The 25,617-nt window shown below is 40.8% G+C and overlaps 1 protein-coding gene across 3 annotated transcripts in view; it reads right to left on the bottom strand.

Annotated features, from left to right (window-relative positions):
- htra3b (HtrA serine peptidase 3b) overlaps positions 1-23,821 on the bottom strand; it is a 38,811-nt gene extending 14,990 nt beyond the window's left edge. The window contains exons 1-4 of one of the 3 annotated variants that reach the window (XM_037113276.1): positions 23,041-23,821; positions 11,207-11,306; positions 10,659-10,791; positions 9,740-9,829 (exon numbers count right to left, since the gene is read on the bottom strand). In XM_037113276.1, coding sequence (XP_036969171.1) covers positions 9,740-9,829; positions 10,659-10,791; positions 11,207-11,306; positions 23,041-23,476 — 759 coding nt within the window. In that variant the 5' untranslated portion in view covers positions 23,477-23,821. Of the gene's footprint in view, positions 1-9,739; positions 9,830-10,658; positions 10,792-11,206; positions 11,307-16,653; positions 16,754-20,025; positions 20,202-23,040 lie in introns of those variants that run through there. The other 2 variants (XM_037113278.1, XM_037113277.1) reach the window with 2 other exon arrangements.
- Positions 23,822-25,617: the final 1,796 nt, after the last annotated feature.

The following is a 25,617-nucleotide window of genomic DNA, read 5'->3' as shown; positions in this document are numbered from 1 at the left end:
CCGTGAGCCAAGAGTTTTGTCAACAGAGTACTAGACAAGACACGATTTACCTCTGGCTATTGGACTGGTGCTGCAAAGCTGCACTTGAGCCAAGAACACCTGAGGAAACCAAAGCTGCGGACTTCACCCCACTCCAACAAAGTAGGCTGAACCTCTTGCATACAGCTGGATTCATATGGCGTAAAATAGCTATCAAAAAGATGTGTGCATGATTCTAACTATTTGTATTCGTAATGTTAAACATTTGTATGTCAATAAAATTGTTGTACACAAAATTCTGCTGTCATATATGCAAGTCTGAGCAATTGTTTGGGTTAGGATTGGTTCTATGTAAGTATGAATATAAAAGCTGTTTTTGTATTCAAAGTCTTGTGAAACTCTAATTTCTATGACTATGAAGTCTTCATCGTGAACATGAATTCAAGTTTATGGGTACGACTAGGAAAGTGTTGAAATGACGTCACGTAGGTCACAGGCAGGTCACAGGGGAAAACTGTCAAACCCCGATTCCTACAGCAGTGAATCGGGTGGAGCTGTCAGCTCAGGTGAAGCATCACAGGTAAAATCAATAACATGTATATCCAATATTTATTTCTTAAAATTGTACTATTTAAAATAATACACAGTTCATGGACTTGTAGACTTACTGCTTTAGTTTGCAAGCTAACAACATGCCAGTGCTAGTATTCCTAGCATTAGAAGTTGGCTTGTGCTAGTTAATTAGCATTGACCTGCAAAATATGATAAATAAAATAATAATAAAATAATAATAAATAAAATAATTAAATAATAATTAATTTGAGACACCATTTTGATCAAAATATGACTTTCATCGATTTATAAATTGTATCAATTTCTCTATAACGGACCATTGCTAGAGACACTGCTCTGATCAGGGGAGCACAGATGGAAAGAGACTAAAAAGGAACTATGCGGGATATTTGCCTCATGGTTAACTTTTAACAGCTTCAGAGTAATAGCGCTGGTTAAATAAATTACTTGTAACTTGTTATATGGAGAACGGAACCTCTGACCCGGTGTCCCAGCTCTCGTCTCTGCAGCACTGCAACCCAAACGCGCCCCGTAACCCGTAATCTCTTGTTTATGACAGATAAGACTACACAAATACACTCGTCATAATGTGTGTAATAATCTGTCGATCCACTGATTGATTTCCCGCCGGCTTCAATTTAAACGAATGCACATGACATGAGAGGAGGGTTAGCAAAGAGGAAAAGAAACCAGACTTATATGACAGACAGATTTATTCGCCAATCGATACAATTTATAAATACATATATTCCTACGCATTAGCTCAACTGCATAGGGATACAGAGGTTCAAGAAAATGTAAAGCCAAAAGTAAGGGTAGTCTGATGACAATGTAAAGAGGTGTGAATTTTCTCTATTCAACATATACTTGAACTGTTGGATTTTTTTAGGTGAGCTTGTTTTAGGTGGTTAAATTTTGCTTTTTCTCTGGACCCAGTTCACTGCAGTACAAAGCTGAGCATCTGGGCTGGAGCGGCCAGGGCCAGACTGGGAGACTTTTTCAGGCCAGGAGTCAGTCATGTAACCAGGCCACCCTGGCCTTGCCCACATACGCACGTTCACACCCACACCTACATGCATGGGTACGCACGCACGCACACGTCCTCAGCAAAATCCACCTACACACTTCATAGAAGAGAATAAAGGTTTTACATAATAAGTAGTGCCAAGGTTACAGCTATACATAAAAAGTCATGTCATGTAGAATACCAACTGCCTCACTGGCACATATTATTTATTTGTAGCCTACAATATAACCTAATAAACAAAGACAACTAAGTCCAAATCAAACAATCAGCTATGAGGGGATAGCCTTCAGACACATGGTCACAGAACACATACACGCACGCACTGATAGACACATATATGCAATGAATAATACAGTCTGAGAGCATGGTTGCTAGTAAGCAATCACATAATATTGATTTATATATTAATATAGGCTCGGGGAATACTCATGAACCCCAACCTAAATCTAAGGTTGGAATACATAGCTTTCATGTTTGGGGTGAGATACATAACAGCAAGTCAGCAAAATTCTACATAATAATAATAAAAATAATAAATTCAATTTAATCAATTTGAGGCATTTGGCCGTGTCAACCTCCAGCGCCTTTCTTTTTTTCTCGCTCTCTCTCTCTCGGCACCGCCTTTTCTCTTTTTTCTTTTACCCGGGTTGGGATCCATCATCTAATCATCGAAGCCTCATCTCCTCTCCCGGTCCGCTTGCAGCAGGTACCTGACACACGTCACACACTCCTTCCTCCACATGCTGTCTGTGTGGTTGATACGGACTGTTGGGGCGGGTGTTTCAGACATCAAAACAAACCAAAACCATCGTCTTGTCCTCCTCACATGCTAGTGGCCTGAGTGGCTTCTGATTGGCCGGGCCTGCCTCTCTGACTTAGAAAGAAAAGTCAGAAAGCCGCGAAGCCGGCTGACCGGCAGCCTGTTAAAAGAAAAAAAGAGAGCGCGAGAGACGCAGGCCTATGGCCAGTCCAGGCCTATGGCCAGTCCAGGCCTGGGAGCGGCTCTCTACTCCTCCAAACTGAGGTTGCGCTGATTGGTGATTACGGTAGGAAACAGAATGACTATAGGTATGTACTTTATATGACCCCACTTCAAAGAACACAAACTATCCCCATAAGTCAATAAATGAACAACATCTGAAAAATCGAAATGGTCTAAAATAAACTTTATGATATGGTGAAAAGCAGTGTTGAGGAAGTGGAAAGAAAGGGAAGGAAAATATGGAGCTGAGTAAAACCACATGCTGAGCAGAGAGGTGGTATGATGGAGGGAGAGGAGAAATATGCTGAAACTGCTCTGTTTAGGATTTCTTGAAGGTGAAGGGATTGGATTGGCTTTCTTCCTCTTACTCCTCCCTGTCTTTGTCCTGATCCAGCTCGCCCAGTTCTATGTCAACCTTAGGTCATGCTGTGACATTAAGTATTAATTAAAACCCACAGGAAAGTATTAAATTTCTAGTAAAAATCCCCAAGTTTCCAAAGATACCAAATCTGGCTTTTCAGCACAATTTGGGGGAATTTACACAGTATCTGTAAATTTGATTAAAATTAAAGCTGCAAGCAGCACTGAACGGGCCCTTGCAGTCCACGCACCTCGGGGCATGCTGCCGTACACGCAATGCCTTGCGATGAAGAAGCTGGTCCGTTATAATTTGGTGGCCTGCTCCCGCTGATGTCAAATAATGTATGCTGAGGTCAGAAAAAGTGCATGTACTGCTGCATGATTCCCCGGACAAAGACTGAGTTGATGGTCCACTTCTCGAGCTGGCTGAAGAAAATATTCACACGAGGCATAATGCCATGAAATAGTTTAAGGAAGACGCTCAAAGTATCATCATCCAGTAGCCGCACAAACCCTCAAGCTTCCCGCAGAGTGGTAGGCTAAAACTCCCCTGATGATTTCAAAACACTGGATGATGTCACATTTGTGCTCAAACACAGTGTTCACGGCACAGAGATGGGCACCATCTGAGATCTGCCACCACTCTATCAAGCACACTGGAAGAGAATCCAGCCAGATTAGAGAAGAACTGATTTACTAATGGGGTGTGTTGCATGATGAAAGCTAAAAAGTAAAAGAGCTGAAAGAGCTTTAAAAGGTAAACCGTTTCGAAAAAAAATGTCATGGTTATCACCAAAATATTTATATATTGAGTCACAGGAGACACTGCTCTCCTCCAGAAACCTAGGTTCAAAATTAACATTGCGGTTTATGGGGGAGTTGCTGGAGTGCTTGTTGCTCTAGGACTTCTACAGCCAAAAGTGTAAGTCCTACGTCTGAAATAGGACCATCAGCTGAAAGCCAACAAGATGTCCTACATTTCTATGTATATAGTGTCTATGTGAAGTAAAAGATGTGGGATCCAAAGATCAAGATCCAGTTCGTCCAGCTGCTCTACACTCTAGCGATGATGTCATGCTCACGCAATACACACCCATTACAAAATCACAAGATGGCCTAAAAATCCTTCAAACTAAAACTGTGATGATTTGAAAACCGTAAAAGATTTTTGAAAACTGAATACATACCCAACAGTTCAAGGTCTTCTGACTCCTTAAAACGTGTGGTATCTGTAGCTCAACGCATGAAGCACAAGAAGAGGTTGAAAGTTGATGAGTTTTGAAGAGGATTTTAAGATTTTCCCATTTACTTTCCATCCAAACTAATCAGACTGCGACCAGATCACCATCTATTGGCCGATTTGCACCAAATTTTACACAAAGCCTCATCAGTCCATGGAACACAATTATGAATATTTACGTGATAATCAGACAGTATTTTGTTAAGATGTGCAAGATTGTCTGCTTTCAACAACTTTTGTCAGGAGGGTCTATAGATACTTCACGCAAAATTTAGTGCAAATTGGTCAAATTGCCTAGGAGGAGTTCGAAAAAGTAGGTTTTGCATTTGTCACGGTTTTGCAAATGGAAAGTTAGCTCCAAGGTGGGCGTGGCCTACACCCAATAATTCAGCTGAATTGAGGGAACATGTAGATATAAGGTTTAACATTGTGTGACACAATATGTGTGAGATATGGGCCAAAAACGCTATCATGTGGAAAATTGCGCCACCTACTGGTCATTTTTGGTGTGTAAGTTGCAGGGGCTAGTCTATACCACCCCCATGAAGTGTTATGGTGTGGGCACAGGGCCAAATATAAAATTAAACTGGCACCAGAGCACCGCCTAGTGGCCAGTTGATAAGTCCTTCATCAACAGCAAAACAAAATAAAAAAAAACCTCTTTGTTAGCAGCAAATGAAAAATTTGAAAGGCACAAAATTAAACAAAAATATGAAATACTCATAATCAAGATGTGGGATGCATCCAATAATGGTTATGGATTTGATGCCACTCCTGGATGATAACTGGTAAATCAGGCTTATTAATGGGTCAAACCAGTCCCCAGGTTTGACCCCAAACCAAAGTGCACAGGATGTTTGAAAAGGAATGGACTGAACAGTGGAATGCTGAAAGTTTGTGGCCCACCAGGTTGGCAAGCCCAGCCTGGAACACAGTTTTTGGCCTGTTACTCACACATATTGTGTCAGACATTGTTAAACCTTATATCTACATGTTCCCTCCATTCAGCTGAATTATTTGGTGTAGGCCACGCCCACTTTCGAGCTAACTTTCCATTCGCAAAATCGTGACAAATGCAAAACCTACTTTTTCGAACTCCTCCTAGGCAATTTGACCAATTTGCATTAAATTTTGCGTGAAGCATCTATGGACCCCCCTGACAAAAAGTTATCAAAAGAATTTTGATAGTCCATAAAACGGCTGAAATTTAAAACAACAAATTACTGCATATTGTGTTTTAAGCGGACAATCTTGCACATCTAAACAAAATACTGTCTGATTATCACGTAAATGTTCATAATTGTGTTCCATGGACTGATGAGGCTTTGTGTAAAATTTGGTGCAAATCGGCCAATAGATGGCAATCTGGTCACAGTCTAATTAGTTTGAATGGAAAGTAAATGGGAAAATCTTAAAATCCTCTTCAAAACTCATTGACTTTCAACCTCTTCTTGTGCTTCATGCTTTGAGCTACATATACCATTCCACCTTTTAAAGAGTCAGAAGACCTTGAACTGTTGGACATGTATTCAGTTTTTAAAAATCTTTTACGGTTTCCAAATCATCACAGTTTTAGTTTTAAGGATTTTTAGGCCTTCTTCTGATTTTGTAATGGGTGTGTATTGCGTGAGCTAGAGGGTGTGACAGACATCATCGCTAGAGTGTAGAGCAGCTGGAAGAACTGGAGAAAAAATTGTCTTCAGCTTGATTTGGATCCCACATCTTTTACTTCACATAGACAGTATATACATAGAAATGTAGGACATCTTGTTGGCTTTCAGCTGATGGTCCTATTTTAGATGTAAGACTTACACTTTTGGCTGTAGAAGTCCTAGAGCGATAAGCACTCCAGCAGCTCCCCCATAAGGCACAATGTTAATTTTGAGCATAGGTTTCTGGAGAAGAGGAGATAGTACTTGTTTTTTCTCTCGCTCTGCTGCCGTCATTTTTCACTCTCCAGAAATAAAACATGACATCACAGATTTCAGCAGTGTCTCCTGTTACTCAATATATAAATGTTTGGGTGATAACAATTACATTTCTTTCGAAACTGTTCACCTTTTTAAGCTATTTCCGCCCTCTTACTTTTTAGCTTTCATCATTCAGCACACCCCATTAGTTAATCAGTTTTTATCTGATCTGGCTGGATTCTCTGGATTTTTTTCAAGATCTCCCACACAGACCCCCGAGAAGAAGCACAGTAAGATCTTTGAGACACTCCCCTCTGGCAGGAGGCTGTGGTCCATCAGGACCAAAACCTCACGCCACAAGAACAGTTTCTTCCCGTCTGCTGTCAGCCTTATCAACAAGGCCTGAATTCCCCCTGACACTCCTCACACTCCACCTCTACCACTGACTCTACTGTCACACTGACAGCACCATAACTCTATGCATTACATTCACGCTCAACTTGAACTTCCTATTCATTTGCGCATTTTCATTTGCACATCATTTCTTGTAATTGTTCACTGTCAGCTGGTATGCTCCTTTTATCCTTTTACCCAAAAAACAGATTGTGTATATATATTTATATTGTATAGTTATATTTTCTACTTTTTAAAATACACTATATTACCAAAAGTATTCGCTCACCCATTCAAATGATCAGAATCAGGTGTTCTAATCACTTGGCCTGGCCCCAGGTGTATAAATTCAAGCACTCAGGCATGCAGACTGTGAAACAAGACATTTGTGAAAGAATGGGCCGCTCTCAGGAGCTCAGTGAATTCCAGCGTGGAACTGTCATAGGATGCCACTTGTGCAACAAATCCAGTCGTGAAATTTCCTCGCTCCTAAATATTCCACAGTCAACTGTCAGCTCTATTATAACAAAATGGAAGCGTTTGGGAACAACAGCAACTCAGCCACGAAGTGGTAGGCCACGTAAAGTGACGGAGAGGGGTCAGCGGATGCTGAAGCGCATAGTGCAAAGAGGTCGCCGACTTTCTGCACAGTCAATTGCTAGAGAGCTACAAACTTCATGTGACCTTCAGATTAGCCCAAGTACAGTACGCAGAGAGCTTCATGGAATGGGTTTCCATGGCCGAGCAGCTGCAGCCAAGCCACACATCACCAAGTGCAATGCAAGGCGTCGGATGCAATGGTGTAAAGCACGCCGTCACTGGCCTCTAGAGCAGTGGAGACGCGTTCTCTGGAGTGGTGAATCACGCTTTTCCATCTGGCAATCTGATGGACGAGTCTGGGTTTGGAGGTTGCCAGGAGAACGGTACATTTCAGATTGCATTGTGCCAACTGTGAAATTTGGTGGAGGAGGAATTATGGTATGGGGTTGTTTTTCAGGAGCTGGGCTTGGCCCCTTAGTTCCAGTGAAAGGAACATTGAATGCTTCAGGATACCAAAACATTTTGGACAATTCCATGCTCCCAACCTTGTGGGAACAGTTTGGAGCGGGCCCCTTCCTCTTCCAACATGACTGTGCACCAGTGCACAAAGCAAGGTCCATAAAGACGTGGATGACAGAGTCTGGTGTGGATGAACTTGACTGGCCTGCACAGAGTCCTGACCTGAACCCGATAGAACACCTTTGGGATGAATTAGAGCGGAGACTGAGAGCCAGGCCTTCTCGACCAACATCAGTGTGTGACCTCACCAATGCGCTTTTGGAAGAATGGTCAAAAATTCCTATAAACACTCTCCTCAACCTTGTGGACAGTCTTCCCAGAAGAGTTGAAGCTGTAATAGCTGCAAAAGGTGGACCGACATCATATTGAATTCTATGAGTTAGGAATGGGATGGCACTTCAGTTCATAGAATGGGTAAAGGCAGGTGAGCGAATAATTTTGGTAATATAGTGTAGTTTATATTGTTAATTTGTTATATTTTCTATTCTTTAAATAGTTTATATTGTTAATTTGTTATATTTTCACTTAATAGTTGTTTGATGCATGCACCAACATCACCACAACAAATTCCTCGTATGTGTAAAATCGTACTCGGCAATAAAGCTTTTCTGAACTTCCACATCTGTGCTGTGAACACTGTGTTTGAGCACGAATGTGACATCATCCAGTGTTTTGAAACCATCAGGGGAGTTTGAGCCTGCCACTCTGCGGCAAGCGTGAGGGTTTGTGCAGCTACTGGACGATGATACTTTCAGCTTCTTCCTGAAACTATTTCATTGCATTATGCCTCATGTGGACATTTTCGTCAGCCAGCTCCAGAAGCGGACCATCAACTCAGTCTTTGTCTGGGGAATCATGCAACAGTACACTCACTTTTTCTGACTTCAGCGTACATTACTTAATACCAGCGGGAGCAGGCCACCAAATTATAAAGAAACAGCGTCTTCAAGGCATTGCATGCGGAAGCCCTGACGGCAGCATGCCCCGAGGTGCGTGGACTGCGAGGGCCCGTCCAACACTGCTCGCAGCTTTAATTTTGATAATATAATTGCCTCAAGTAGCGCTTTTCCGGCGTGATGCGTATTATGTGCGTGCTTGCTCCTGAGAGCCTTCAACAGTGTGTCGCAATAGCTCAGAAATGGAGTCCATTAACAAGCAACCCTGCTTATAGTTTTACAGTTGTTTTTATGTTCAAATCAATAATGATGATTTGAAACAAGAAAATGTTTTCTTTTCTTTGTGTGCCATACATTTACTGAAATCTCAAGAATCAGTGTTGGATAATAAGTCACCACCAAAAATGTGTATGCTTAATTTTTGATGCAACCTACAGTGTTGCCATCCACATCTGGCTAGAAGCTTGTAGCTGCTCGTCACAAAGAAAGATAAAACAATTTTGTGATTTGAGCAGGCTGGTTCTGCAGTACTGTTTGTCTACTTTCAGAGGTCCTGTATATGAATGTTTAAATTCATTACCACAGATGTTTATTTTTTGTTGGTAGGATGAAATATTTGATAAAAGTCTATTAGCAAAGACCTAGCTTCATATTATCAATGTTTGTTAGGCTTGTTCTACTAAATGTTATAATAAATTGAATGATAGTCAAACTCAGGATAATAATGTGCTCTGCTCTGGCTTTCTTGATGGCCTAAGCTAATTGGATGTTAATCAACCACTCAACCAGAAGCCACAGGTGGATCTATTTATTATGTCATATCATTCAGTACTCAGAGTACTTAAATAGAAATTCAAAAGGGGATCCCAAAGTGTCCTAATACATTTAGGAAAAGTACAGTATATAAAATGATTAAAAAAAAACAAAAAAACACTGGGAATACAACTTGTTGAAATGCTGCATGATGCCATAAAAAGATGGCATCTTGGAATTGGGTTATTTTACTCAAAGTAAACACATCCCTTTTCTTTTATAGCATCATCATTATAGCATATTTAGTTCAATTTCAGGTGACTTCAGTGGTCTCGCTTAAGCTGGCAGCAAAAATAAAAGTATTTAATTCAGAATCTGTCAGCTTTGAATCACTTTTTATTGTCAACTATCTTTTGTGACATTCACATGTTAAGATGTGTGTTGGGGGTTACTCACTGCATTAACTGAAACCTCTACATTATTATCCTTGTGCATCAGAAGTTGTCTTAAATAGAAAATAGATACAACCAATTTCCTTGCCAAGACCCCATAGAGCTATGGACTCACCTGTGGATTGATTTTGATAGTAGCGATGTCTGACTTTTTGTCAATATCTTTGATACTGGCTTCATACACATCACCATTATGCATCTGGACCTTCAGGAAAGAATGGAAGAATGAGATTTCAAGAACTTTAACTTTTACCCTGAAAGCCAATTCATGTTATTCATGTGACCCTGTTAATTAACATAACTCAAGGTTCTTTATTTGTCACATGCACAAAGCATACAATACAGTGTGCAGTGAAATGCATGCTAGACCCTGCAAGGCTTAGCTTACAGCTGGTAAGAGATCATGAATGAATTTATCATGAATACATGTGTGCCCGTTAATTGATACGAATAACCTATACATAAGCACAAACTATTGTTTGTGTATACACAATATTAATACAAACAGTAAAAGTGGCAAAGTATGTAATACTATATGCAGTAATGTTCCAGAGAGAAGAGGGGAAAAAGAAGAGATAGCACCAGAGTCTCTGCTGAGTACTGAGCTCAGTCGGAGGTTGAGCCGAATTTAAACACACAAACACGCTCCCCAATGTGTGCCGAAAATTTGCTAAACACACCGTTAGATAGCCAACATTGCTGACGCAAATCTGCGTGATGTGACTTGGGTACAAACATTCATAGTGTTAATGTTTTAGTCTTATTGACGTTAAGTTCAGCATTCAACATTCCTCCTTAATCTCTGAATCTAATCTGAAAGTTAGAGTTAAGAGCTACAGGCTACCAAATGAAATGCGGTCACCTTTGAATAATTGTGGGTTTCTGAACATTCTTTGAAACATTTTGGATAATGTATGTACAAAACTCCACAAAATATAGAAAATTTACATTTTGAATGCAGATATCATACTTATAATATGTTTAAAGTGAACCATATAATAAATGGTCACCACGGACAAACAGTATTTCTGTACCTTGAGGTGCTGTTGACCGGACACTGGTGTGATAGCGGAAACCACATGGGCATTGGTAACAATTAATCCATTTTCTGACATCACAAACCCCGATCCACTCGACAGAGGGATATTCCGACCAAAGAGAGGATGCCTGCAGTATGAATAGATACGTCACTGAATTAGAGAGCGCAGCTATGATTTTACCAGTTCCATTATTGCAAGTTTGAGCCTTGAAATTAACTGTTTCTTAAAGTAATCGTGACAAGATGTTGCACTAAATGGGGATAATTAAGTGCTATCAAGAAAGCTTCACACATGATTCACCAGCAGTTGAAGGACCCTAGCAAACTAGTTTGTTTCTTTAAGAATGTGTATGGCAAATTTTTAGAACACAAAATTCTGCATTCATGTGGGCATGACCCAAGCATGGACTATCTTTACTTTATGAATCTCAATTGCAAACCTTGAGTCAATGTTATATAGATTCTACAAGTTGATCTTTTACTACATTGAAATGAACATGATAACCTAACCCCTACAAATACACACACACACACCACCATTACCTCAGAAAAAGTTCAATGTGGACCACAGCAGGAGCGATTTTCTCCACAACGTCAGCTATGAAGTTGAACTTGTACCGGGGACTGGCAGCATTTGAAGGACCTATACTGGCAAGAAGAATTAAGTGTAATGAATGAATTAATGACCAGTCAGCACTTTGATTTAGGAATAATTTAAACAAATGAATTAACCCAAGTCAGAGGACAGTGTGTTAAAATTAATTAAAACAGAAGTTAGTTAATAAGGCAGGGACTTTCTGTGAACTGAACTGAATGGATACTTAATTTGCTTTAACTAAGGACTCCACATGATTTGCCCAAGATAAATTCACTAAAGGAAACTAAGACTACCTACTAATATAATAGAAAATATTAGAACTAGAAAACAGTATGAGCCACTGGGTGGACAGTAGAAGAAAAATTGCCATTCCTGAGAGGAAACTTCATGTTAAAGAGTTAGAAAATAAACCGTGTGAGAGCAGAATCACAGACACAAACCCAGAGCATTTATCTGGTGAACTTCACAGCACAATCTGCCAGGGTGGTGTTGTAACCTCCTGCACTGTTCATCCAGTAATATTAAATTACACATTAGATCTACAGCTGCATTGTACACTGTTGAGCCAAGTCAGCCTTTGAGTTAAAAGAGGTTTGTTGTTTTAGGCTGAAAAGAGATTCTGAAATAGGCAGAATCCAACCAAATGGTTTAAGTCTCCACAAAGTCAAATGTCATTTTAGATACCCTTTAGATAAGTCATGAATTTCTAAAAAGGAAAAACCTAGTCAAGTTATAACCCTTGTGAACCAGGCATGCAGACAATGGAAAAAACAAAGGCTAATTGGTGATCGATAGGCTGTTGAGAGTGAGGAGACTGAACCAAAAGATTAAGTAGTAAAACCAAATAGAGCTAAACCGAAATTAACTTCAGGACATGTCATGTCAGTTCTTAACAACAATCATGATAATCTACTGAGAGCCATTCCTTTTTGAGTTACACATAGTTATTTGATCCACTGGTGATCACCATGGCAATTTCATCAAATTTTTCAGAAACGTCCTCCTGATAGTCCTCTATGAAAAAGTCTCTTACACCACGACAGCCGCTATTGCAGATTTTTTGCTAATTTGCATAACGTTAAAAACAGTAAAATGAATAGAACTTTTGAAAGATTGACTCTATCAACACCAAACATGCTATACAGCTTCATGAAAAGACAAAAAAAGCCTCAGAGATGTGGGCTAATTTTCTTCTAACACACTATTAATCTAAATGGGTATTATGGACGATTTGCCACAACCAATTTGGGAGTTGGAACATGGAACTATCTGATTTTTAGTTTACCACGCTTGTAAGGATGCAATGCTCCAGTGACTTGTGTGTCTGTGTGTTTGTGTGTGTGTGTGTGTGTGTGTGTGTGTTTGTGTGTGTGTGTGTCAGCCCGATACCCAATGACCCCAGCAAAAGAAATGGATTGTGATCAAAGGGAGATGTAAATAGAGTCTGCCACAACACTGGGCTGCAATGACTTCCAGTTTCATTAGTTGATATCTCTAATTGCGGTATGTATGTATGTGCGTGTTTCAGATGATTGTAACCAACTGAATGGAGCATGTGGTAATGATTGTAGCAGTCAGTACCGCTGCAATCTGCTCCATCTGTCTGCCTGTCTGTGCATCTTATCTCAACAGACAGTGACCAGATGTGGATATTAATGGTCCCTAAAGGATGACTTATGAACATTCCTTTTGCGTCAACACCACATTACATATTCCACAAATAGTATGAATCTAATAGAAAAAGTGTCTTGTAATAGCAAGTATTATTTGGACACAAAAGCTCATACAAATATTTAATAGCTTCAATGAAGTCAAAGCCCAATACAATGTCTATGGATATCAGCGGCGGCGCCAGGGAGGAGCTAGGTGGTGCTGTAGCTACCCCTTTAATAACTATAGCACCAGGCCAGCACCCCCAAGAAATGTTGGGATTTTTTATATTTATATTTTAATGTAATCTTTGAATAGTCTTTTTCATGTTGTTTAAAAATGGTAATTAAATAATAATTTAAAAAAAAACCACAAGGCCCAAAAAGGATGATCTTTGGCACAGCACGCGGTGAACCTTTGACCTTAACATGGCAGCTTGTTTCTGATAGCGAGTTTGGAAATTTAGCAAAGTAAAATACACCAAAATTTATCATTTTTTGCTCCCTAAACATCCACGTTCTGAGTCACAATCTGAAGGGAAATGAGACTGTGAAGGTGCAGACACTCGTCGTCACAGAGCCCCAGGAACAAGAAAATCCGGGGGATGACAACGAAGGAAAATCGCAGGCAGCGGTTTCCATTGAGGATGCTAACATTACGGTTTCTGCTGCAGGTGATATTAGCAACCATCCTCAAGAGGCCCCAAGATGGCCAGGCCTTCAAAAATACCCCACATGGCTATTTGGGAATCAGAAGAGAAGTTTTAACAAAAGTTGGATGGATCAGTATTCATGGCTGGAATACAGCATGGCCAAAAATACAGCATTTTGTTTTGCGTGTAGGCATTTTCTGAAACAAGGGCACGAATTTCATTTAGAGCCAACATTTACCAGCAACAGATCTAACAACTGGCGGAAAGCATCAGCATCTCTGAAGAGCGCTAGATATGGAGAACAGAAAATACATGAAAGCTGTGACAGAGAGCCTGTGCTTCACAGCCTGCCAGGGGATCACACAGTGAGGTCACAGAGAGGGTGAGGAGTCACAACTTGGGAAACTTTCATGAGCTGCTGCATGTCATTGCTAAGTTTGATCCAATAGTGGACAAGAAGTTAGCTACTAACCCATTAAACGCCAAATACACTCACCATGATATTCAAAATGAGATATTTGCTGTAATGGCTGTAATGATAAGAAAGATGATAAGTGATGAGGTAAGAGATGCCAAGTGCTTTGCTGTTTTGGTGGATGAGAGTAAAGATACAAGTATAAAGGAGCAGATTTCTGTTATCATATGGCATTTGCAGCCAGAGTCAGGGGAGCTTTTGCATTTCACTGCTGCAGATTGGATGCAGACTCTCTGCTAGCCAGCATCAAACACACACTCAGTCAGTGTAGTATTGATATACTGCTGTGTCGGTCAATGCTACAATGGAGTGGTGTCAGGATGTATTAATGGTGTGCAGGAAAAATTCAGAAAGGAGGTGCCGTAAGCCATCTATATTGTCATGTACACAAGCAGAATTTAGTGTTAATGGAGTGTGTACATAATGTCAGGGCTGCAGCAGAGTTTTCTGAGACACTACAAATGCTTTACTAGTTTATTCTGGATCCGTGGTGCACAATCTATTCATGAGAAAACAAGAAGAGCTCAACCCAACAGCACAACGTGTGGAACTCTGGAGACTGTGTGATATTCGCTGGGTTTGCCAGTATAATGCAACCTGCGCAGTCAAGAAAACTCTCCCTGCTATCCGAGTCACCCTGCCTGATGTCATCACTCAGTCAAAAACACATCAGAGGGCAGAGGTAAGAGCCATTAGTGCCATCATCAATGAGAAGTTTGTTTTGCATGTCATCATGTTTGAGGACTTATTTAGCACAACAAACTTCATGTCAGATCAGCTACAGGCCCCCAATTTTGACCTTGTTGCAGCCCAGTCTGTACTTAATGCTCTCACAAAAAAGCACAGACACACTAAGTGGAACAAAATCCAACAATGTGTGCAAACACAGGCACAACACATGCTTCACATGAGAAAAGGCTCGACACCTGGAGGGTTTTACTGGGGAGGCCTAATAGAGACAACACAGACAGAGAACACCAATGACATGAAAACACACTCTATCCACTTATCAGGTGGATGGTGGAAATGAATTGGCGCTTTTCAACAGAGACAAATGACGTACTGAGAGGTGTGCCAACTCTCAGCCCAAAAAACACATCGTTTTGGGACAAAGAACTTCTGACACTATGGTGTTAGTGAGGAAAACCTGTCAGCAGAGCTCTTCCAGGTGCAGCGGCTTCTGCAAAGGAAGAAAGAACAGGGACATGCCATCCACAGCACACAGGAGTTCCTATCGTTGCGGCCATATCAAGATGCATTTATGGACCTATACAAGTTAATATGCATAGCCCTGAGACCGACACCTATCACATCAGTGAGCTGTGAATGCAGTTTTTCTTGCCTGGGTCTTGTAAAAAACTACCTGAGGAACAGCATTGGAGACACTATGACCAACAAACGGGCACTTTTGGCTATAAACACAGAGAACGAGGACCCTTGACTACGACAACATCATTGATGCCCTCGCACTCAATCACAGCAATAGACATATTGTTTTGTTGTGAAGACGTCTATGCTAAGTGTATGATTTTTCCCTATGTTGGCTATTACAAATGTAATCAATTTGGTGGTTGAAGCACACATCTTGGCTCTTCAATGTACATCTATGATGCTCCAACAATAGGAACACTGCTGATTCATCATTAGACAAGTGTCGATATCTGGCTGTGTGATTTTGTGATCTGAGCATTTTAGGCCGAAGTGTGTACACTGTCTGTTGCCTTTTGTTGCTGCTGTTTGCTGCTCTGTTGTATTCAAGGCTCGACTGTGACAGAATTGTGTGAAATATTATTTTCAGAGGTTTACATTGGCAGGCTTATGTATGTTCTATCTATAGCCCTTGTGTTGAATACTAATCAAGTTTACCACCAAGAACCTCTCCACCTGAAACCTGATGGCCTACCTTTGTTTGGAAAAGTGTGATTATGTCTTTGGTTGCAGTCTGTATGAGAGAGTTTGTAGTGTAGTTTTTTTTTCCTAAGAATAAAAGATCATTTTATTTGGTCATAATTTGTCTGTAGCTCATTTTGATTAAAAATAAAATAAAATCGTGAGAAAATCATATCGTGAACAAAAAAAATCGTGAACCGTATCGAATCGTGAGCTGAGTGTATAGTTACATCCCTAATGGGCAGAGCTGAAGTGATTTCAGTGCTCTGCTGCTAATTAGCATCTGATGTTGGTCTGGTTTAGATGGTTCTTTTACATGACTGGAAAGCATTGGGGCACAAAGGATAGTGCAGGTTCTTGGCTACTGGGCTTGAAATATTGAGGAAACCAATACATATTTTTCAGAGCTGCATTCACAGTAGCTATGTCCGGCTGTAGTGAGTAGCAAGTAGCTCATTTAGCTGTGGAACTAAGTGGTCCTATTAGCTTACTAGGGTCTGAGTCCTCGATTGACAGGAGACCATGGTTGATGGGGATCAGCTTAACCAGGCTCAACCACCTCCCGGAGAGCATAGTTGACAACCAGACTTGACCTGAGCACACTCTCTGAGACCGACAGACAGAGCCGTTTCTTGCAATATGTGCCCCACTACTAGGGGGTCCCCTCAAGTTGCAAGTCCAGCCTATCTGAGGATAGACCGGACAGAAAAGGTGTAAAAAAGTACCTGGCACTTTTTTCTGTAGCACCTCAGCTGAGGTTCCAAGCAGGCCAAAGCGATACATATGCCCACTGTTTGATCAGATCTGGCCCCTCCGATTGGTCAGATCCGATCTCTACCACGCCAGGTTGTTATGACGACCAGAACTACCGAGCCAGGAGGTCATTCAGCGCATGGCATCAAAATGAACCTATTCATCTGGTTAAGAAAAAAGAAGAAACTAGATGAAGAAAAATGCTCACAGGATAAAGGTAAGTTTTCTTTTCGTGATGTGGGTGTAGATGGAGCTTTAGCTAGCTTAAGTGTTTGCTTTTGGAAAGGGTTAAAATAAAATGTATATGTCATATGTGAATGCCATATGATTGATTGACTGAAGTGACACCCGCTTTGGTGAATTACAGCAGGTCCAGCGAGTTACATTACATTTGGGAGAGAGGGTGTGTTGTTAGGCAGATGTCTGTCATGTCTGTCCTCTGTTGTAAAATATTTGCCACATAACATTACTTTAGGATTATTTTAGTGTGTCCTCAGTTTATAGGTCTTTTATGTGAAGTGTGCTAAACAACACTAATACATATTAGACCTATTGTGGATTATTATGGACTATTGTGGCAGCGGATTATTGTTAACTCTAAGAGTTAGTTGTAGTATTTCTTTAACATATTTATTAGATTTGTTTATTAATAAGAGTCATAATAACACAAATTAAAGTAAATTTAAAGTAAACTATACTATATATGACCGTTAGTTCTGCCCACAGGATATAGGTTAAGACCATATCATCAGTTAGGCACAAGTAGTCCACTTTGTAATACCCTGTGAAATACACAAAAATATTCCTTCCTGTCGAAAACTGCTTAAAAGTGACAACTTTGAAATTGGGGGCATGCTTTCAAGGGACACTGTGCTGAAAATTGCAATGTTTAATATAAAAACAGATTATTCGTCTTTGCAGGAGCAATTCTTAAATATTCTGGAGCCATGGACCAGGAAGCAGCACATCTGCCTTTAGCACCACCGGACCAGGATGTTCAAGTTTAAAAATGTTTTACAATTTAAAACAAACATTTTTGAGGACCACTGCATCAGTTTCATTTATTGACATAAAGTGGACCCCCAAAGTTTACCTTGTATTATCATTTTCATCATCAGTTCAACTTGCTAGGGTGGGTCAACTTGAGATGTCTGATTTTAATTTGAGACAGGTTTTCACTACTCTAGCCTGTTTTCCTCTTAAATAGATTGTTGCATCTTTGTGGATCACCTGAAAGGGTTAGGACTCTATCAATTGCAGGTTGACAAAATAGACAGACAGAAACGGCCATGGGACCAGTTCAAGGACAGAGGATACAGTATGGAGGTGATTTACAGTGACTTCCAATTAGGACCGTGACTCCAGGGCAAGTATACATGTCAGGCGGGGACAGGAGAGGTAAGAAGCGGCAGAGGAGAGAGTGACAGAGGCATAAATCTGTGAACTGAGGATTTATTTTCAAATGCCATGGTGATTGTGGAACGACAAATTTGATGTAATGATGATGAAATTATTGCTTGTCTTTTTAGTAAAAGAGAGAAACTTCAGTTCAGTGTAGTTGTATTTTTCTGTTGAATAAGAACAATTGGTAGAGAAATACTTACTTTCTTGATTTGTTCTGAGTTACTATATTTATTTTTTTTATTTATTAGATCAAGTACTGAATGTATAATATAATTTGGGACCAGATATGCTAGCTGGTTTGCTGGCTTACTTCAGTAGACATCTGTGCAACACAATACACAGAAGTCTTTGACATAACATCAACACTCAGTGCATTTACATGCACAGCTTAGTCGGATTACAGCCATAGCTCGGCTATGCAACTCCACTGGGCAACTGCAATTGTCCGAGTACACATGCCGGTGAGAAAATCTAATTATTGACCAAAGCATGTCATACCCTGGTACGATAGGTGGCGCTGTACCCATTTCAACTAGCGGAAATAGAGCCACCTCCTGCTGACCTCTTTATATCACCAGCAACAACAAATTCTGTCTCGGCATTCAAGAAAGATGGTGTATGAAGAGCAAGATGAAGTTACATCTTTGTACATTTCATATATGGTGTACATGATAATTACACAAACTAGATCCACAATGGCGCTCTTGCTTGCGGTTATTTTGGAGGAAAGACGCTGCCGTCGCCGTCCTCCTACTTCTGGCTCACAGCCCCGGTAAAAAAAATCTTGAGCCTGCACCGAATGCAAAATATGAATGCAATCTGATGGAACGTATACATGCACAAGTAATCAAATAATCTAGCTGTTTTAATCTGACAATGAGAAATCCAATCCAGTACGATTTTACTCAGCCTAAAGTCTATACATGCATCTTACAAATCCGACCATAGTCAGACTAACCCAGTAATTTGGTTTTCTTGAGTGTCATGTAAATGCACTGTGCACTGTGGTGTTTCGTTACACTTGTGTCTTAGGCTAAAATTCTGCCTAGGCATTAAACATTGCACCTTAAGTTAAATACTTAAATTCTAAAGCAATACTTCAACTGAAACAATACTGTTTCAACACCTGTTACCTAATCGATCGGCCCACGAGACGTACAGTATGCTGTTGCAAAACCACAAAAGGCAGGAACACACTAGCCCAACTTTTTAGTTGTGTGAGGTGAGTGTGTGTAGGGCCGTTAGTGAGTTGCGAGGGCCAAAAATTAGGGAAAAAAATGGCAGCTGCACAAAAGAGCCTCCTACCAGCCCGACCAGAGCAGTAGAGGTTCAGTTGGTTTGCTCCCGGCTCAATCTTCAGGCTTTGTGCCCAGGCTAGGCTCTTAGCTCGCCATCAACCTGGCCTGTATGGAAAACAGGTCCAATTAAATATCTAGTGTGCACACAACATTCAAAAATACTACAGCCAAATAACCCAGGCTGCATTAAATAAATAGCAGTATATCAAATTGCAATAATTCTAATATCGTACAATATAATCAATGCATGATATATTAATCGATGTGAATAAATAACACATAACACAATATTCATCACAGTAACTTCAGTATCACTTAAGTGTATTGGATGCAAAGCACCAACAACAAGAAACTAGCTTTAGGGTGCTTCAGTTACAGTTCATGTGGCAGGACACATTCAGAGTTGCTAGGCATACAAGACACTATTAGCCGCACCAACAATCAACAGGTAGCGGCTAGGCTAAGCCAACGTTATTCAAATAAATGGCGTTTGCACGACTCACCAATTCAGTGATTCAATCGGCATACAGCCCCGATTCAGACGCTCAGCGGCTCCGGTATTTGGCTCCTGTATTTCGACAGTTGTTGGATTTAGTTTTGGAATGTTTGATGTTAAATTAAGCGAACGATGATACAACCTACCTGCGGCAAACATTTCACCAACATGCTCCTCTCGCTACTGCTGGTAGCCAGCCACAGCTGGGTTATGTTACCACAACTGGTCGCGCTCTGATGACATAACATGATGACGTACAACGCAATCACGTAACATTTTACATCATAAGGGAAAGATCATAAATTGATAAGGGTTTTCCCACCGGGGTGATGGGAACGGCAGTTCTTTTTACTGTACTGAAGCTCTAGAATCCGTTCATTAAAATGATTTGTTCAAAAGATTCGTTCACCGAATCGTTCACTGCTCTCCAACTCCCTGAACTGATAAGCAGCCAAACGATCCGTCATTCAGTTAAGCCCTGAGGTTCACGTTCACTTACTGAAGGACGGTGCGCAATCATTCGCAGGAGACATAGTGCTGCTCTGAGTGGTATACATGCACTTAAATTATTACAAGGCGAAAGTGTCCTCTGTGCACAGTAAAATCACGTAACATGATGCTACACAGATGTTAGCATCACAGCGCTAATTTTAGCAGTACGGTTACTGAACATGAATCATGAGAATCATGAGTGAGAGACACAGTTCTCTGCCTGCAGTAGGTTCGCAAACCATGAACAAATCACAGGGTGAATGTGATTCACGTGCTGGCATCCCTCGTTCACGAACGACCTGCTGAGGACGTGAATCACGTTCGCGCTGTCACTGAATCAGCATTCGCGAATGTGAGTGACTTTTACTGTACAGTAAAATCACTTAAGGTGATGCTACATGGATGTTAGCAACACAGCGCTAATTTTAGCAGTACAGTTACTGAATGTGAATCATCTCCTCTGCCCTGGGTGACTGACACAGTGCCATTTTCAGCACAGTACCTGAACGAGAATCACGTCCTCAGTGTCAGTTCTCTCTGCAGTAGGTTCGCGAATCATGAACGAATCACAGCGCGAACGAGAAACACGTCCTCACAGTTCTCTGAGTGAGTCACGGCAGTTCCACTCCATTATAAAGTATCTATAGTTCAGTATACCATGAAACTTATACTGAACAAGTCTCATGTTTACAAAATTCACCATCTAATGGTGCACTCCATCTGTACTGGGAAATTGAAATTTCCAAGTTGGCAATTTAGAATTTCCATCTTGGAACGTTAGATGCATATCATCTACCCTGACCTCGAAATCTGGTGGGCACATCAACTGTTTGAAAGCTGTAGGACATACTCTTTATTAGCACTTCTTTTTATACATGTCCCAATAAATAAGTCTTACACGCAGTACTGTCCAACCACTTTACAAGTGTCTTATATGTGCATGAATACTGTGTGACATGTTGTTATTTATTGGCTTTGTTAACAATAGTCAACAGTGGCTAACCTGACTAGAACTGGTTACCAGACTTTTTTTTTACTGGAATGTGGTCAGCTCAGCTATAAAGTCATTCATTGCTCTGAATTCTGACTTCCCTGGTAAATGGAATGCACAACTGGTTTAGGCTGTCAGCATGCCAATATCTGCCTACTAGCACTACACCCATACACCTAAATCTGATGGGAATGTAATTTGTTTTGCAAGTATTGGGCCATAAACCAAAATATTGGACCAATGGAGTTTTGACCTGCTGGTGGTGCTAGATGACAAGTCAAAGGATCGTTAAAATGAGTAGGATACACTGTCTGGGAGCCAAGAATGTTTGTGCAAATTGATGTTGAAACATTCAATATATAGCAAAACAAATATGAAAAGACCTGAGATCATGTGTAGTCTTCAGGATTCATCCCCTTTCCACAAAGAAAATCTGTACAAAAGTTATTGGCAATCCATCTGGGAGTTGTGAAAATATTTGACTTTGAAGCAAAGGGGTTCTAGCTGCTAACTTATCATTGCTCTCCCCTGAGTAACACTACTGCATGGCCAAAAATCTAGCTAGAAATCAAACTGCTGAAGATTCTCACATTATCCTCTGTTAAAAAAAAAAAAGGAATACACCATTCTACAGCTGTTCTTCATTTTCAAGTAATCATTTTACCAGCATACCAATATTGGTCTTTCGTCAGTCTGAAAGCAGTGTCACCCAAAACTACTGGGAAGTCACAGCTTATGGAGTGACCCCCCTCCCTTAACAAGGAACTTATGCAACTGTCTGCCCACCACCAACGGTGAGATAGAATCTCCTCATACTGTCTAAAGGAACATCATTTCACAAAGCCACTCCATCCTGTGACAGAAATATTCTTGTTAACAGAGATCCAAATCTGGCTACTATCAATGTGCAGACTGTTAGAGAAAAGACACAGGGCAGTTTATTGAGACCAGATTGCTCTTGTTTAATATGATATTGTGGGAAACCCTGTCCACATTTCAATTGCCAAGTTATCATTGTCAGTCTGCATTGTCTAGTTACAGCACTGATTGCACTACACACAAAAAAACAACTGTAACCTGTTTGGATGTTGTCAGTGCAGCCTGACTGATTCTGTTTTCTTTAGGCTGACACTAACATCAGTATTTGAGAATTAAAAATTGCATTTACACGTCCAATCTTTAAAGAGCAAGTGTAAAATTAACCCAAGAAAGCATTCAGAACAGATTCCTCTAGCTGTCTAGTTTGCGAAATTTCTAAGGCTTCTTATTTCTTATTCCACTGTGTAACATACAATTTTTGTCTCCATTAATCTGCATCAATTCAAACATTTTTTATCATAATCTTATGTTTAGAATTATTGCTGGACAAGTAGTTCCTATTGAGCCTTTTACACAAACGAAGTGTCATGGGGTAATTCTATCAAATAATTGATATTTTCATTATTTATAATCCCATAATACTTTACTTAGACTCTCTTGAGTGTGTGTGTTTTTGTTTTGGTTACATAATATTGCTTACTAAACCTATCCAAATGCCTTGTATTTTATGTACGTTCATTTATATGTAAATTCTGTACTGTGTGTCTATCATGTTACTGTAAAAATTCAAATTAAAGAGGGTGGCAGGAGCAGACCGAAAAGGGGCTTTGCCTCAGGTCCCACAAATACTTGCTCGTACCTATACTGGTCTCACACGGTCCTTTGTGGATTTGGGTGATGCCTGGTAGTCCCTGCTGCAGAGCCTTCCTGCTGGTCGCACTCAACTGGCACACGCTGCTGTACGTCTTCCCGTCGCTGCCGCACACTTCGTGGCTTAACTTGCACAGACAAACTCTCTTTGAGAGCCGCTTGCCCGCCGGGTGTTTGCAATCCAGCCCGTCCCCGCAAAGCAGGTCATCCTTACTGCCGCATGGCTCTCCCTCTCCCTGGGCGCACACCAGGCAGCAGTTGCAGCTGTCCGGTACGAAGCCGCGAGGGCAGCTGGGGCTCGGACAGGTACTCACATTGCACTGCGTCGGACACTTGGCAATAGGCTCCGCGCTGGCTGAGGTTTGAGGTAAAATAGGTAAAATAATGAGGTAAAATAATACAGCTGTGTACAAGATGATCTGCATTTTATGCAGGAGATTTTGAGCGTTTAGAAATGGAGAGAGGTGAGGAAAAGTTTATGCCGAGATCGTATCGCCTGGTTTCTCACTGCACATCGCTTTTGGGAGACTTTACAGATGGAATTCCAAATACACGAAAGAGAGAAGGATAATTGTCCCCATAATATTGCAGAACACACAAAATAAAGAGATCCTGGTATCTAATTTTCGTTTGAGGGTGGCTTGTCGTCTTGTAGCCACGCCTAATTGTGCGTCCAGAGCCGATAATGAACCGGCTATGGGTTCAGCTGGTGTATCCAGTGGATTGAGACTTGATGTCAATTATTCTCTCTTCTTTAGTGAACATCCACCTAGTTGGATCGGTGTGAATGTCTTTATCAGTGAAGCTATCCGGAGGGAGGGAAAAAAGATGTGGGCGGCTTCACTGCTGGAGGCGTGGGGACAGAGCTCAGACTTAGTTACATCACTGTAGTATATGAGTTCAGAATTCACATTTAACGTCATATTCTCTAATATTTAAGGCAAGATTTCAGATATATCCTACTGGGGCCTGTGCAAGTCACTCCAACGCACTGAGGACCAGTGATGTATTGAGGATATATTACACTGATATATTTTACTGAACGACACAGCAGTCACGGGCGGGGCAATAGCAGCCTACAGAGGGGAGGTGGCCAGTCTGGTGTCATGGTGTGAGGACAACAATCTCACCCTCGACATGGACAGGATGAAGGAGATGATAGTGGACATGAGGAAGAAGAGGAGACCACAGCGGCTGTATTTTCTGAGGCTGGATGAAGTTTGGCATGTCGCCTGAGATCCGCAGCAACTTCTACACCTGCATTGTTGAGAGCAGCTTAACTGGTAAAGAGTGGTAAAAACTTCGGAGAAGATTACCAGAGCTCTACTGCTCTCTCTGCAGAGCATTTACCACCGCAGAGTCCACAGGAGAGTTGCCTCCATCCTCAAAGACCCCACCTGTCACACAGTGGTGAGGTTTTGTCTTGTCTTGGGTGTCTTGTCTTGTGAACTTCCTGTTTTATTTTGAAAATATAACTCTCCTATCATTTCATGTCACTTGCCCTTCCTCATGTGTCTCCAGTCTGAAGTCTCCCCTGATTGGTTCCAGCTGTTCCCCATTATCCTTCTGTTTAAGTCTGCGTCTCCCCATGTCTTGTGTCAAAGTGTCTATTCCGTCGTGTTCATAGTCTAAGTATTTAATTCATTGTTGGTTTTTCTCCGTTGTTCATAGCCTCTTGAAGAGTGTTTTTTTTTTGTTTGTTTGTTAATCTTTTCAGCGCAGCTTAGTCTCGCAATTTAATTTTCATAGTCTATTTGTTTCCTCTGGAGGAGTGACTTTCTTTTGTTAATAATTAATTGTTAATAATTTTGCTTTCTGTGTTTTGTTTTCTTTTTGTGCCTTCTAGTTAGAAGATTGGCAGGATTAGAGTTTCACAGCCCATTTATTTGTCACTCATTAAAGAGACTCTTGAATTTTCAGAATAAAAGCCTGTGAATTTCTTCTTGCTCTGGATCTGAGTCCTCATTCATCCAAGGTCTGACACTACCCACCCCCAACAGGACTGTTCATGCTTCTGCCCTCAGTCTGGAGGTATAGAGGTGATAAGTCTAAGACCACCAGACCAAAGAACTCTTTCCCCACTGCTATCAGACTCCTAAACAGCAGATAGGAGTTTAGTCTACCTCACAACTGTCCCTACTGTTTACATTTTTGCACATGCATAACTGCACAGTTTTCAGATTTGCACTGTTTTATTGTTATTATTATCGTTGCTGTTTTTTTCTATTATTCACATGTGCCCTGTGTGTCTGAAAGAGCTTTACTTTCTATATTGTATATTTCGGATGCATATAATTCTTTATTACACTTTTGGCATTCTGATGACAGCAAAGGAAGAATTTCATTGCATAACTGAGAATATGTTTCTTCACTATGCAAATGACAATAAACACTTTGAATCTTGAGTCTTGAATCTTGAATAGTTGGTGTTGTGGCTATCTTACGTTCTTTTCTTCATTCTTAATTTCGTACTCTTTTAACCACTCTTGAGAAATGATGTGAGACCACTTTACTCGTTGAGCTGGCTGGGTGCAAACACAGATGATAAAACGACTGTTTCGCTCCG

This window comes from Acanthopagrus latus, chromosome 10 (genome assembly GCF_904848185.1).
Source record: "Acanthopagrus latus isolate v.2019 chromosome 10, fAcaLat1.1, whole genome shotgun sequence".
In the NCBI taxonomy this organism is placed as follows: Eukaryota; Metazoa; Chordata; class Actinopteri; order Spariformes; family Sparidae; genus Acanthopagrus; species Acanthopagrus latus.
The sequence above is the reverse complement of the archived record's forward strand: the minus strand, read 5'-3'. Positions and strand labels throughout refer to the sequence as shown.